The following is a 14,888-nucleotide window of genomic DNA, read 5'->3' on the forward strand; positions in this document are numbered from 1 at the left end:
ATGTCATGTGTACCTCGCTTTGTATATAGGCGTCTGCCAAAGCGGTGACGGGGCTCCAACCGGGTTGCTGTAGTCCCGGGAGCATATATCATTAAGCCGTGCGACACCAAAACACTACGACTATTCGACACAGCACAGAAGCTAATTGAAACCGTTGCTGCTCTGAACATTTAGGCTACAATGCAAGAACGTAGCTTTGATTTCAAAGGTGGAGGGGACACATTTTGTACAGGCCCACATTCTCAGGCCCAAGAAGTGCCTGCCGTTCCGTTTTTTTTTAAACATAGCTTTAGTTTTTGGACTTCAAAAAGTGCAGGGGTCCAATACTGCCAAGTGTGGTGAACCTTTTGTGGACCAACAAAGTGACTGCTGGTCGCAGCTAAAAAAGTATGTGATGAGCAGGGGCGGCTCCAGGATTTCAGTTTTGGGTGGGCTCAACAAATGTAGGCTGGGCCCATCTTGGCGGCACCCGAAGGTCTTTTTTTTTACATTTTTAGCGATATTTAGAGGAATATCTCATTTAAATTAATGATTTGAGGGCTTTTTTTGACCTTTTTTAGCTACACTGTACATTACAACAACAACTGAAGCGCCAAATTTAACTCCCGTCAGTACTTGAAGTCTAATATAACAGTTTTATTTTTCTTTTATTGTTAGAAAGAGTCAGGAAACGTTTTTGTGTGTTTATTTTGTATTCAAATGTTCGTTTTAAAAATTAATTAATTAAAAAAACATATATATATATTAACTCATTGAGTGCCATGGACGTCGAAGGACGTCCAATTAAATAGTGACGTAGAGTGCCATGGACGTCGAAAGACGTCCAATGCGTTTTTTGACGGTGGGGCATCGATCAAAGCCCCCTGCATCTCCTGTCCAATTATTGTAGGTATTGAAGGTGTATAACCTATTTTACGGACTCATTAGGTGGCGACAGTGCTTGCTCGGTGCAGTCCAGATTAGAGACAGGTCCGAGAAACAGCCTAAAAGCCGTGGATCAAAGACAAACCGATGCATGCTCCCAGAGCCATTTGCTCTGTCGCGGGAGCTGACATTGGCTCCGAACAGGAGTCAATCCGCGCTCACAACTGAGCCCCTCTGTCCCTGTCTGTCTGTCTGTCTGTCTGTATAGTTTCTCCACCCGATTAGCAGCCAGGAAAGCAGCCCCTGACGCCAAACCATTCAGCAATCCGGGTTGGCTCTTCCCTGCTGTGGCGCTGAGAGCCGACAGCAGCACACAAACGCAGCACTCCGAAAATATAATGGTTGCGTGAGGCTGTGTGCAGTGTGGGGAGGAGTTTACGGGGGGAGGGGGGGAGGGGGGTGGTGCACGCAGGGCATCACACAACAACTACGTCACTACATCAGAAAATATTATCTTCAGACTCAGTGAATGTGCTTGAAATGCTGCATTTCACAAAAGGCGGATTATCTCAGCTAATAATTTGAAAAGCCTGAAAACGCTGAAAACAACCTATCTTCTCCGGCTCATAACTAAAGAACGGAAAATGGTATCAATAAACTTTTTTTTGCTGATGATACAATAGAGCCAGCTCGTTCTTGTGCGTGTTCGGTGTTTACATAGTAATATCACACAATATTCTGTGGGCCTCGAGAAATCACTGAAAACGCTCTGAAAACTCTGGCACTGGGAGCATCCGTTCTCCAAAAGTGGCTGGCACTCAATGAGTTAAAAAAAAAAAAAAAAAAAAAAAAAAAAATCTGATTGGGCCTGGGGAAAAAGTGGGTGGGCCTAGGCCCGCCAGGCCCAATACTGGAGCCGCGCCTGGTGATGAGTCTAATGAATTCAAGCAGTATCAGTACAAAAATGATCACTTTAAGATGGCTGCCTTTGATATCATTTCTTAATCTATACAGATTCTGTGTGGTGTGTGTTTTGATATAATTGGTAGCATACAGTATGTGTGTAATAGTTTGTCAATATTTGCAATAAAAGATCTGGTACTTGTTTGTCATGAAAGTGCATTAATTAACTGGATGAATTGTGTAGATAGGAAGGTCTGCTTTAGACCCAGTTAGAAGAGATATTGTTTTAGCTCAGTATCGGGGGGTGGGGGGGAGTTTGACTAATCTCTAATAGACACAATGTTTTATTATAGAGCTAATACCCAAAATAGTGTCTCTTGTATTGATAAATGGATACAGCCTTGATGCAGTCAGTACCAATAACAAAATAATATGGGGTTTTATAATGTTGCCAATGCATTGTATTCTTTGAAGTTTTCTTAAAAGTAGATAATAAGCATCCGGGTAGTGTAGAGGTAAAAGCACTCTGCTATCAGACGTGGCCCAATTCCAAGGCAAAAAAAAAGGTAGAAAATATCGCTGGCACCAGCTGGGTCCAGTTGTTAAGAAGTCATCTTATCGGATTGGATCAAACATTCTGAAATCAAGTAACACATTTGATAAAGTAGACATAGAATAATCCCCCAAACAGCTGTGTAGTAATATCCCTATTTTCTGTGAATTATTCACTTCCTGTCCTCACCAACCTCACTTCCTTTCCTCTCCTTCGCTCATCACTAATTGGATCTGGTTTTCACCATTTGTCACCCCTCATTTACCTGATTAAGTTCAGCTGATCACTATTGGAAGACTGCATTCACTCAGTTATGGTAAGAGGAGTTTATTTTACTGTAGTTCTTATTCTACATCCATGTTAGTTTAATTGGGAACTTTATTTTCTTAAGATGTGAGACTAATTTGATGTTTTGTGTTAAGTTTTAAACTTGTATTTGTTTTCTTTCAAACTCAAAGTCGATGTGTGCCCCCACCCCCTTATGTGCATGAATGCCTCTTCTTTAAGAAATTAAACCTTTGTTAATGAAGTTTTCTGGCATTATTCCGACGATGCATCATGCATTCTGAGCCCCTTCATTTACAAGCTGTAATATCCAACAAAAACAATACATGTCATTTTAACTGTCACTTATCACAAACAATGACATCATCAGAGATGAACCAGTCAAAAGTAGTTTCTAACAATTGCGTCCATTATTGGGTCTTAAACATACTGATATAACGTCATCACAGAGAGGGACATTGTGCCTGGTGGTGTGTTTTCTGTCCCTTCAAATAAACACATGAAGTGACGTCATGCTGGCTATTCTACCTGTTGTTCTTTACATAGCTATCTTTATCTTTATTGTTTATTTGAGCAGGGACAGTACACAATAAACATATTGCAGCAGAGATAGCTAAGAGCTAATTTGCATCTGTAGTCCCTGGGCGCACAGAGTCCTGTGCGTACATAATACATACAGAAATAAAAGAAAATCCTAGTGTCTAAACAATCAATATACATGGTACAAAAAATGATAGTACTTACTATTAGTAATATATAACAAAGTAAAATATAACACATAGGTAGATAGCAATCCCCTAAGATCACATGGTAAATGAGGAGATGTAGTAGCCAGTAGCCTACATTGTGATATGTAGCCCCATTTCACTGGTAATCCAGATTTCTTAATCTTCAAAAGTTTGTATCTGGATCAGAATGATCCAAATAAATGTTGCTTTTAAAAACTAGCAGAACAAGTGGGCATAGCCTGATCTTGTGGCTTTAGTTGATGTTTGATTAACCCAAGGAATTGGTCAGACTGTATTTAGTTTAGGTGAAAGACAGGTGATGGACATTTCATACAGTTTTACACAAACAAGACTTCCAAGAGATTTCAAGATTTCAGATATAATTGCATTTCTTGAAATTAAAACACCATATCAAAGTTGAACCTTTTCCCTTAATTTTTTTCACCTATACATCAGAGGGACTGAGTGAAGACCAGTCGGCGATCATGAAGACTGAAGCTTGTAAAAAGAGGGACGTCTGCGTGTGCCGTCCCAACTATGCCGCCATCTTCCTCCTCCTGTCGGTGAACGTCCTCTACTTCCTGCTGCGCCACATCCCCCTGCTGGAGGTGAGAACACAGTTTGAGCTTCTCTTGGTTAGAGGATCACTTCAACTGTTAAGAAGGTTCTGGTCAAGGTGCTAAAAGGGGATGTAGCACAGTGGATAAAGCTGTTGCTATTTACAAACTGTCAAATCACCCCTCGGACGTCGCCGGATCAAATCTGGTCTGGGCAGGTGGCACCTCGGCATCTGAACTGACAGATAAACTTGGGAGGTCACGTGCAAGTGACCTCAATACAAAACTGTGTCGTCAGCATAAAAATGGACATTACAGTGCTCAGAAGGAAAGAAAATAGTATTAATATAAAGAGTGAATAATGTGGGACCATAATAAATTGATCCTTGGGGGACCCCCTTACCAACAGACAAAGACCCAGATCGTGTGTCGTCAACAGTAACTGTTTGTCTCCTCCCGGACAGGTAGCTCGAAAACCACCTGACTGAGAGGTTGTCCAGCCTGATGGAGGACAGTTTCTTCAAAATGTTGTGGTCTACTGTATCAAATGCTTTTGAAAGGTCGACAAAAAGAGCCGCACAGTGCTGACGATCATCAAGGCTTTTCAATATATTGTTTACAACAAGGGATGTGGCGGTAACAGTACTGTGTCTCGGTCTGAACCCCTGATTGATGTGACTGAAGGATATTGTATGTGTCTAAAAATAAACGGAGTTGCTCGTTTGCTAAAACTTCAAGGACTTTGGCCAGGCAGCACAGTTAGATTGGGTGACGCTTTACAATAGAGCCCGCAATTTACAGGTTAAGTAGGCTACAGGGGAACAAAATCTGAGTTTATGGAATAAGGGGGTAATAAAGGGGGACTCATAAAGAACTTATACCATACCTATTTCTGCAACTACTGGGTACCTATTCTGTTATCCATATATATTTTTTCTAACTACTGGGTAGGCCTACCTATTCTATTGTTACAGGGTACGTATGACCTATGAGAAATAATAATTTCAATTTTATTTCAATTTAGGAGAGCTTATACTGTAGTTATTCTGTAACTATTGGGTACCTAGTATACAGGGTAACTACAGGGGCACGGGGCTGTATTCTAAAGCGATGTTAATTCCCTCCCACTTTGTAATTACAGGGTAACTACAGGCGCAAGGGCTGTATTCTAAAGCGACCTACCTATCCCTAGCTACGGCCCCTTTTCCCAATGCCCGCCCCTTAACTAAACATATATGGCTGACTGAGTGAGTGTCCTGACTTTGCCATCTTCTGACCCCCGGCCTGACCTGCTGCCAGCGCTGTCGGAAAAAGTGTCTGATTTAAAATGTTCTCAAGAGTAAAGGTTAAAAAATGTCTGTTTTGACAATCCAGTGTTTTCTATCAACAGTCTGTGTCCTTGACAGTTTCCACAGGCCTTGAAAATCCTTGAAAGTTTGAGAAAAATAACGCCTAGAGGTTTTTGAAATAGCCTTGAAGGTTCTTGATTCTTTTTCAATTGAAACCTAGCGTCCAAATGTATCAATATACCCCCGCTCCCTGCATCCAGGGATCAACACTTCACATCCTGGGGAAGAGATTTGTGTCGATAGCCCAGCCAAGCTTTTCAAGCCTTGCTGCCTGAGGAAGAGCGCAAAGCTTGAAACACGTTGCATTTGAATAGCTGCTAAACCAAGCCGATATTTGTGTTCATTTATTGCTTTTGAGTGCTTGTATCTCTTAACATTATTATAGCAAATAGGCTGCTTGTTTTGTGCAGTTAAAATCTTACTTGTTGCCCCTTCATCTTTACCACGTGCGCAGCAAGCGCGTGGTCAAGAGAAGGCATTTTGGGGTGAGTCATTAATTCAGTCAGGAACGGATAATGGATAGCACTGATGATGTCATCAGTGACAGTGATGATGTCATCAGTGATGCCATCAGTGATGATGTCATCAATTGATTGAGGGAAAAAATTATAGCCTTTCTCAGTTTTGCTCTCAATCGGCCTTTGTTACGTCATTGCTGAAGCAGGTCCTATGGCATGAGATGCAGGGGTACAGAGCTCCCTATGCAATGTTAGCCTTGAAGGCTGAGATGTCTTGAAACAGTGTAAGATTTGTCTTTGCTTCACTTCTCTTGATTACTGTGACAGTTTGATAATGTGTCTTCTTTTTTGCTAATCTGTCATGTGGTGTATTCTGTATATATGCACATGGTCCTGGGCCGAATTTGCCCTTGTTTAAGAATCCTTTTACCTCAGCCTCAAACCATCAACTAACAGTCTTTTCATCAACATTTTTCACCCCTCCCTAACTTTCAACCCCCTTCCAGTCTCGGAATAAAACCAACGGCACCATCACCAGAATTTACCCCGTCCCGCTCCGCCAGCTCAACTACTGCCGTTACCAGCACCGTACGCCTGAGGATGTCCTGGAAGAACGCCTCCTGCTGGAATCCATCGCTTGGCCTGAAACTCCACTCTTGCCAGCACATTTTTCCATGAAACGGACCAGCAACCCCGCCCACAGCACCTTCACAGTCCTGCCAGCAAGGGGCGGGGGGCGGCGGCGGCGGCGTGTGGGCGATCACCTGGAGGCTCGGATCCTGATGCGGGACATCCAGGGGCGTCCCAAGAGCTTCGGGGGAGACGTCCTAGTCGCCCGTCTGCACGACCGGGCGCTCGGCGCCGGCGTGGCCGGGCGAGTGGAGGACCACCTGAACGGCTCCTACACCGCCGTGTTCCCGTTACTGTGGGAGGGACGAGCGCGGGTTGAGGTGACAACAAAGACTCTGACATGTCTGTGTAGATTCATGTGAGGCATGTGGGGTTGTAAGATGTAATTTTTTTTTAAACAAATTACACTGGACTTAAAGTGAAGAGTTCGGGGCACTTTACATGAGGTTGGTTTCCTATGGAAACGGGGAATTATTTTATCGTTAGTGCCTCCCGTTAAGACGGCGACGGCGTTTCTGCGCTTTGGAGACGACACATTTTAGAACCACCTTCCAGAGTGAAATTGTTGGTGACGCTTCCCGCTGAGCGCTCCATGTAATCGGTTAGAAACGATAGTCTTCCCAGAAACTCTGACGTGCCTGCACACGCGACACATGCTTGGCAACATTCAGAATTAAACTACACTGCGGCCGACTTCAGTTACATGTTCATAGCGAGCGTTACTGCTGCTGCGAGGAGCCGATGGCTGTACCTGGTCGGCATTTAACGTTAGGCAAGCACATCGACAGTGTTTTCTCACTGCAGCCTACACAGTAGACAGTGTCAGCACAGCCAGCGCTCCCGATCCTCGCTGCTCGTTAAAGATTTCCAAATAGGCTTATTCTGATAAACTGGTCACATCTATGTAACGTTCTCACCCGAAGAATATTACAACTTTAAAACAGTTTGTTGTTTTTTTAGCTTGAAAACAGCTTTTTGGCAAGTCTAAAAATTACTACAGTAGCCGTAATCTACTTCCGTGTCTAAAACCCAGAAAGACGATTACGAAATGACGTCATGCAGAAGCGTCCGTGGAGCGACGAGCATCGCCCCGTTGACCATCACACTGCCACCTAGCGACCTGGCATGTACATTACGGCGTTTTAAAAATTCAACAGAGCTCATGTAAACGGGGAGAAGGTGTGAAGGAAAAGGTGTGAAGGAAACGCTATTGTGTCGTTTCTTCCAGAGACTGTCCTCGTGTAAAGGGCCCCTAGACATTTGACCATTAATCACTTCTACTTCATGGTGGGGAATTTGCATCACTATGCTCGCAACACAGCTGAGGGGGAGAAGGGGGGTTGTCACAGTTTGGTGATATGACACCGCACCCCGCTTGGAGATGGGTCTGCCGCACTTTGGTCCCACTCTGGAGTAGGTCCATCTCGAGCGTGGCTCGGCACGTAAAAAGATGGAAACCGAAATCATGATGATTCACTTCAGGTGGGAGGAGAGGTGACCAAACCTAGACACCTGAATTTCATTTGGACGTAAACAAGAAAGAAAGAAGCCGCCTAGTTTAGGTAGTGCATTTTCTTTCACCTTACAGATCGGACAGAAGCCAACTAATACAATGTTGGACTGAGTGAAAGTTCTGGTTCTCCCTCCTGTCAGGTGACGCTGGTTCACCCCAGTGAGGCCGTCACGGTGCTGCGCAGGATGACCAGGGACTATCCCTACCGGCGGGTTTTCTTCCACAGCGTCTTCCGCTCAGGATCCGTCTCTGAAACCACGGTTTGTAACGTCTGCCTGCCTTCGAACCAGGGGGTGCTGTGCAACTACACCGACCTGCACACCGGGGAGCCATGGTTCTGCTACAAGCCCAAGAAACTGAGCTGCGACAAAAGGATCAGCCACTACAAAGGAAGGATAGACCAGCCTAAACTCTTCATGGCCAACGAGGGGAAACTCTTTCAAAGGTGAGGAGACAGGACAGACATTCTGTGTGTCTCTGTAGGGCCGGCCCTGGGCAGAAACACGTTCTTATTCCCAACTCATCAAGTAGGCCTACTGCTCTTTGGTCAGGACCCCTTGGTGTCACTTCTTAATGCATGATATACCCTCTTTGTGGTTTTTGGGCGTACAGGGGGGACAGTGCATGGTCGTCCAACACATCTGAAATCGCCACCACTTGAGTGTGACATTTAAATGAGCTTTAGGGTGTAACCTTACCTTAACCAAGTTGTCTAAATCCAACAAAGTTGCTTTAGTTGCCTAACCATAACCAACGTGGTGACATTTTGAAATGATATTCATACAGGGGGAGCAATGCTCTTTTTCAGGAGCGCCCTGTTCACATTCACAGACACATTCATACCTGGAAGCTGACCAGTACAATCACAGTCTGCTGGCCACTGATCAGCTCCACTGGAGCAGGTGGGGTTATGGGCCTTGCTCAAGGGCACCTCAGTGGTGGTAATGACTCGAGGGAGGGGCAAGCGCTGCTTTTTCACTTTCCCCACCCACAATGAATGGCAGAGGAATGTAACCTGTGGCGTTCAAAATGATGAAAAAGACAGTAGGCTACCCCAGGCGTTAGTGATGCCAAGAGGTCCTGACCAAATGTCTCTATAGTGCCTCTTAAACATGAAATCTGGATCATGTCAGGCTAGAGAGAGCAGGATATTTTCAGGTTTTGCCTTTCTAAACATGGATAAACAACTGGATATGAGCCGTTTTTTCTGCCAGTGGGCGGGGGGGGCGGCGCGGTAGCATGTATCGAAAACAAGAAATGTGATAGGAAACAGCTTTAGCGAATTTGTAACCAAACTCCATTCAAAAACATGGCATTTTAACAGAGTCCATTGACAACGAGGGGTGGCATTGTGCCAAAAATGAGGCAGTCAAAATAGTGGTCGCACCGTCGTCAATCACTGTGGGTGATTTATTTTACAAGTGGCATTCAAGTCATATCTGACTAGTTTTAAATGTATTTCTCCGCACAAAAGTTTGATAGCCTATCAGTCGGCCAGTCAGCTCCTATCCACTCCGCAGTGTGGGCGCACAGTAGCGTCAGGGACGATGAAAATTAATTTGGGGACGGAGCCGTACCATAGCCTAAACACGCTCTGCTCGTTATGAACAGCGTTAAAAATGACATGCCACACACACACGCACACTAAACAGACATGCGGGCACTGGCAGAGAGACAAACAGGCAGATAGAGCGGCACGCATTGCGCAAAAAGTGTCAGAATCTCTGCTGCTCTTTGTGATAGTTTGAGTTTCATTTGCTTCAGTCATCCTGCTGCCTCGTATTCTCAGGAGAGCGCGTTTCTGCTCCACTTTCACTTTCCTTCCCCCCTGCCCCTCTCTCACTGCTCAACGCTGTGTGTGTGTGTGTGGACGGATCTGCGGATAATGACCTGCCAGAGTTAAACAACAGCTCCTTTTGCGCTAATCCGGATCTTACTCCGGCGAGCGAGGTAAATAAGATACGGACTCGCGGGAGTGTGCGTAGGCCGGCTAATTGTTGTTTAACATGCAGGCCAACCGGCTAGGAGCAGGTTATAATACGGATTCCACCGCATGTTAAGAAGTGGCTTATGAATTGAACAAGTTGGGAGTGAGAATGTGCTGCAACAACACTGCAGTTTTTTTTGTGCTAAAACGGCAATCAGTGTGACTTTCTGTGTTGCTCGCTCCTCACACAACTTTATATATTCAATCTCCTTCACTTTCTTCAAATATTCCCTCATATTAAAGCTGTTGTAGAAGTGTCGTACACGGACAGCTTCTTCCTTTGATATAGAGGTTAGATTCTCTGCCCGAACCTGAGACCGGCCCTTGGGCCGTGCCTGGGTCAGACCGGAAATTCCCCTCCATTCCTCAGGCCCGTGCTGGGCTGGGCTCCTGGTCAGATATAATACTTTCTTTTTATACAATTGGGGTAATATTTGGTGTGATGATGATAATAATAATAGTAGTAATAATAATAATAATAATGGATTTAATTTATATAGCACACTTTAAAATACAATGAAATCTCAAGGTGCTTCACAGAGAGTAAAACAACCATAACGATATTCTGATTCTGATTCTAATCTGGTGGTGCAGTTTTGCTGGACCTTAAAAAAAATATTTGACTGGTGCAGTGGTAAGCACTATCGCCTCACAGCTCGAAGGTCATGGGTTCGATTCCCACCTGGGGACGAGGTGAACGCTGAAGGAATGCGTGCCCGTCCGCATGTCCTCGAGTGCCCACCGCCCGGGTGGGGTCGGCAAAAGGGCCTTTCTGTGTGGAGTTTGCATGTTCTCCCCCTGCCTACCAGGGGGTTTCCTTCATATAGGAACCCCCTTCACAAAAACATGCAATATCCTGGTTGCTAGTGTGGTTCCTCCTCTGGTCGTTAAGGGCGCCTGTTCAGAGGGAGGGGGACTGGTTGGAATAGCGTGAACCTCCCACGTGCTATGTCCTACCGGTGAAGCTTCCTCTGTCAGGTGAAAAGAAGCGGCTGACTGACTGCCCATGTCCCGGAGGAAGCATGGAGCCAGTCTCGGCTCTCGCCAGATTGGCAGAGGATGGAGTAGCAACCAGGATTGAGAAATCAAATGAGCACTAATGGGGGATAAAATGGGATAAAAAATCGAGAAAAAAAAAAAAAAAGAAAAAAGAAAAAAAAAGTATTTGACACCGTTAATCACGACATCCTTATTTCTAAACTTTCAAAATATAACTTTTCAGATACAACTTTAAAATGGTTTAAATCCTATCTTAATAATCAGGATCAATGTGTCATTAAAGGACGGCTTTACCGTGGGGAATATGAATATATATTAAATCTCACGCCCCTAAGGTTTTAGAATCCGTTGAAATTTTTGAAATTGGAGCCTCACTGCCTGACCTATCAGGCATCTCTCACATATTTTAGGGAAGCCGGATGACGCGTTACGCGTCACCCGGCTTCCCTCCCCGCTTGCGGAACTTGAGCGCCTATGAACTACAAGTATAGACCCCTTATACAGCTTGTCAACATTGAGCTGCGCGCGCAACGTGTAGGCAGAAAGCAGTCAGCTTTGCATAGACAGACAGCAAAAACTCTGTCAAAGCCCCGCTGTCAGGACTGCTCTATGCCCATCTGCAACACACAGTTATATTTTAGTTTTAAAATGCAGTTCTCGGCTTACTACCACAGCTTATCGCCTGGTGATAAGCAATGTTATGCATCGAAATTAACGTTGTTTAATGGGACATGTCTTACAGACCCATACGCACTGGCGCTGTCAATTGGCCAAGCCTAGTGGCCGGCAATACATATCGTGCATTCCTTTATAACTGGGGATAGCGTGACATTATGTAACGTTACTTGGTCGTTAACTAACCGAGCGATGTGGCTGAGCAGCCTACAGCTACAGGCAGCTTACCTGATTATGAAGAGCACTACAAAGTCGGGCATTTTTAATGATGTCCTTGTTCCAATCAGTTCAACTTAATAATGACATTATTTAACGTTACTTGGTCGTTAACTAACCTAGCGATGTGGCTGAGCAGCCTAGTTTCAGTTCAGGCAGCTTACCTGATTATGAAGAGCACTGCAAAGTCGGGCATTTTTAACGATTTCCTCTTTCGGCTTGCAACCAAAGACACCTACGGTTAGCCTCGCACACACGCAATAGAACACAACACAACACAGTCTGTTACACTATCAACAAAGCAAGGAGTAAAGTTTTACCGAATCCCGTCAACTCATACTGCTTTTAATGCTAACCGTAGGTGTCTTTGGTTGCAAGCCGAAAGAGGAAATAGTTAAAAATGCCCGACTTTGCAGTGCTCTTCATAATCAGGTAAGCTGCCTGAACTGAAACTGTAGGCTGCTCAGCCACATCGCTAGGTTAGTTAACGACCAAGTAACGTTAAATAATGTCATTATTAAGTTGAACTGATTGGAACGAGGACATCATTAAAAATGCCCGACTTTGTAGTGCTCTTCATAATCAGGTAAGCTGCCTGTAGCTGTAGGCTGCTCAGCCACATCGCTCGGTTAGTTAACGACCAAGTAACGTTACATAATGTCATTTGAGTTGTGTGCATTATCAACATAACAATATATCTTTGCAAGTTACAGAATAATTATCTACGCTATCCCCAGTTATAAAGGAATGCACGATATGTATTGCCGGCCACTAGGCTTGGCCAATTGACAGCGCCAGTGGTATGGGTCTGTAAGACATGTCCCATTAAACAACGTTAATTTCGATGCATAACATTGCTTATCACCAGGCGATAAGCTGTGGTAGTAAGCCGAGAACTGCATTTTAAAACTAAAATATAACTGTGTGTTGCAGATGGGCATAGAGCAGTCCTGACAGCGGGGCTTTGACAGAGTTTTCGCTGTCTGTCTATGCTGGGCTAACGACTTTCTGCCTACACGTTGCGCGCGCAGCTTGCTTTGTTGTCATTGTGACGTAGGCGTATAATTGGTCTATTGTGAGCCATGGTCCCGCCTCTAGAGGTCCTCCACGCCCCTTCAGAGCTCTCGACGAAAAGCAAAAGGCAGCCATCTTGTTCAACCGCATAGCATACTGTAGCTAGGTTAGCTTTCCATAGCTCCTTGCCAAGAGACCATATCTCTGGAACGGAAGCACCAAAAGACACGGGACTGGCGGCATTGGAAAGCTCGTCAAATTTTACATCTAGTAGTAGGTGAGTTGAAGTAAGGAAATCAACGCTGAGCAATGTACCCATTTTTACCCATTTTTACAGAAAATAGTTACAACATCAGATGCGCGTAACTCCTACGAAAATGCCTTAAAATGCATGAATTTTTTTTTATGAAGACATCTCCCGACATATATACATTTTACAGTTTAAATTTGGTGCAATTTGGTGCAATTTTATTTTCGATTTATTTTCGATTTTTTCTTCTTGTCTTGTTTTATTGTCGAAGCCTTCTTCTTCTTCTTTGAGTTTTATGGCGGTTGGCAAACATATATGTGCATTACCGCCACCTACTGGAGTTTGATATCAGCCAAATGCCTGAGGGGTGGGCATGTAAACGAAGGCCACGCGAGCCCAGTGCATTGTGGGAAATGTAGTATTTTGGGTCCCCGCACCCGCCCCCCCCCTCCCCCCCCCCCAAAATGTACTTCCAGAATCATGCCCAGGAGCAGGTCTCCAGATGTATGCAGATGACACATATGTGTCTGGCCGGACCACTACCTCAGTTTCTACACAATTGACAGAACATCTAGAATCGGAAACAGAATGGCTCAAAAATTATGGTCTAACATTGAACATTAAGAAAACTGTCAATATGTTTCTCGTCCAGGTGACAGTCCTCACCAGATGAAGTGAATGAATTTGGACCCCAGGAAGAGTAGTCTCACCTTGGTGTAGACTAATGGGGATCCACAATAAACAATTAAGTAAATAAGTTAGATCTAAAAATCAATGGTCAATCTATTGACCAGGTTTCTGAGGTTAAATACCTTGGTTTGATGTTAGACACTCCTCTTAAAATTTGAGAAACATATACAAGTGGGGAGCAGAGTAGCAAATGCATACTTATATTTGTTTAGAATGATTACCATTTATCTGTCTACCATAATGTCTACCATTTTACGCTGCAAATATCTACATGCACTCAATGATTTTCTCATACTTGGGTTATTGTGTAACTGCATGGTCTCAAGCTAGTCCGACTGTAATCAGACGATGATATACAATTGTGCAATAAAAATTCTTGACAGCAAGGAAGCCAATTAGGTTTTACCATTGCCGTGTCATCGAGAAATTAAACATTTTAAGTTTTGATAATTTGATTAAATTCGCTAACATAAAACGTATCCATAAATGTATTCATAATCAGGCTCCTTGCGTAGTAGTAGTAGTAGAAAACTTTAATGTCCTCCAAGGAGGCAATTTGTTGTACAGCACAGTACATGAGGACACAGACACATTAAAATACAAACATACACAACTCATAAAAATCATAAAATCATCTGTAGTGGTCAAAAATACTACAAAAATATGCAATAATACTGTGTATTAAAGTGCACGTGTTAGCAGCCCTGCATATTTAAAGTGCACGTGTTAGCAGCCCTGCATATTTAAAGTGCATATCTGATAACAATAAAACAACAAATAAAAACTTCAGATTCGCTGAAGCTCACATCTTATTTAGCTGGATGATTGACATGGGGATAAATGAATGTTTCGCTCTGTTGGTTCTGATCTTGGGGTATGTGTACCTCCGACCAGAAGGGAGTAGCTGAAACTCTGCTGACAGTGGATGGGTTTTGTCTGAGCAGACCTTGTCTGCCTTCACGGTCAGCCTAGTCAAGTACAGGTGGTACAGGTCAGCCTGCTGTTGCCCCATGATTTTTCCACAGATCTTAACAATCTTTGCCAATTTATTTTTGTGAGTAACTTTGGAATGTCCGTACCAGCATACAATACAATAACAAAGAATACTCTCAATAAAAGACTTATAAAAAAGTAAGAATTTTGTTATCAACGTTAAAAAAGCTAAATTTCCTAAGGAAATACAAGCGCTGTTGGCCCTTCTTAAAGATAGCATCCAC

At 43.9% G+C, this 14,888-nt stretch overlaps 1 protein-coding gene across 1 annotated transcript in view; it reads left to right on the forward strand.

Moving 5' to 3' along the window:
* Nucleotides 1-3,818: 3,818 nt before the first annotated feature.
* LOC310798857 (NXPE family member 3-like) overlaps nt 3,819-14,888 on the forward strand; it is a gene marked incomplete at both ends in the record, with an annotated part of 29,502 nt that continues 18,432 nt past the window's right edge. Inside the window, 3 exons of the mRNA XM_083661422.1 lie at nt 3,819-3,941; nt 6,204-6,647; nt 7,981-8,285. Coding sequence (XP_083517548.1) covers nt 3,819-3,941; nt 6,204-6,647; nt 7,981-8,285 — 872 coding nt within the window. The remainder of the gene's footprint in view (nt 3,942-6,203; nt 6,648-7,980; nt 8,286-14,888) is intronic.

This window comes from Poromitra crassiceps, assembly GCF_964638095.1.
Source record: "Poromitra crassiceps genome assembly, chromosome: 2".
In the NCBI taxonomy this organism is placed as follows: domain Eukaryota; kingdom Metazoa; phylum Chordata; class Actinopteri; order Beryciformes; family Melamphaidae; genus Poromitra; species Poromitra crassiceps.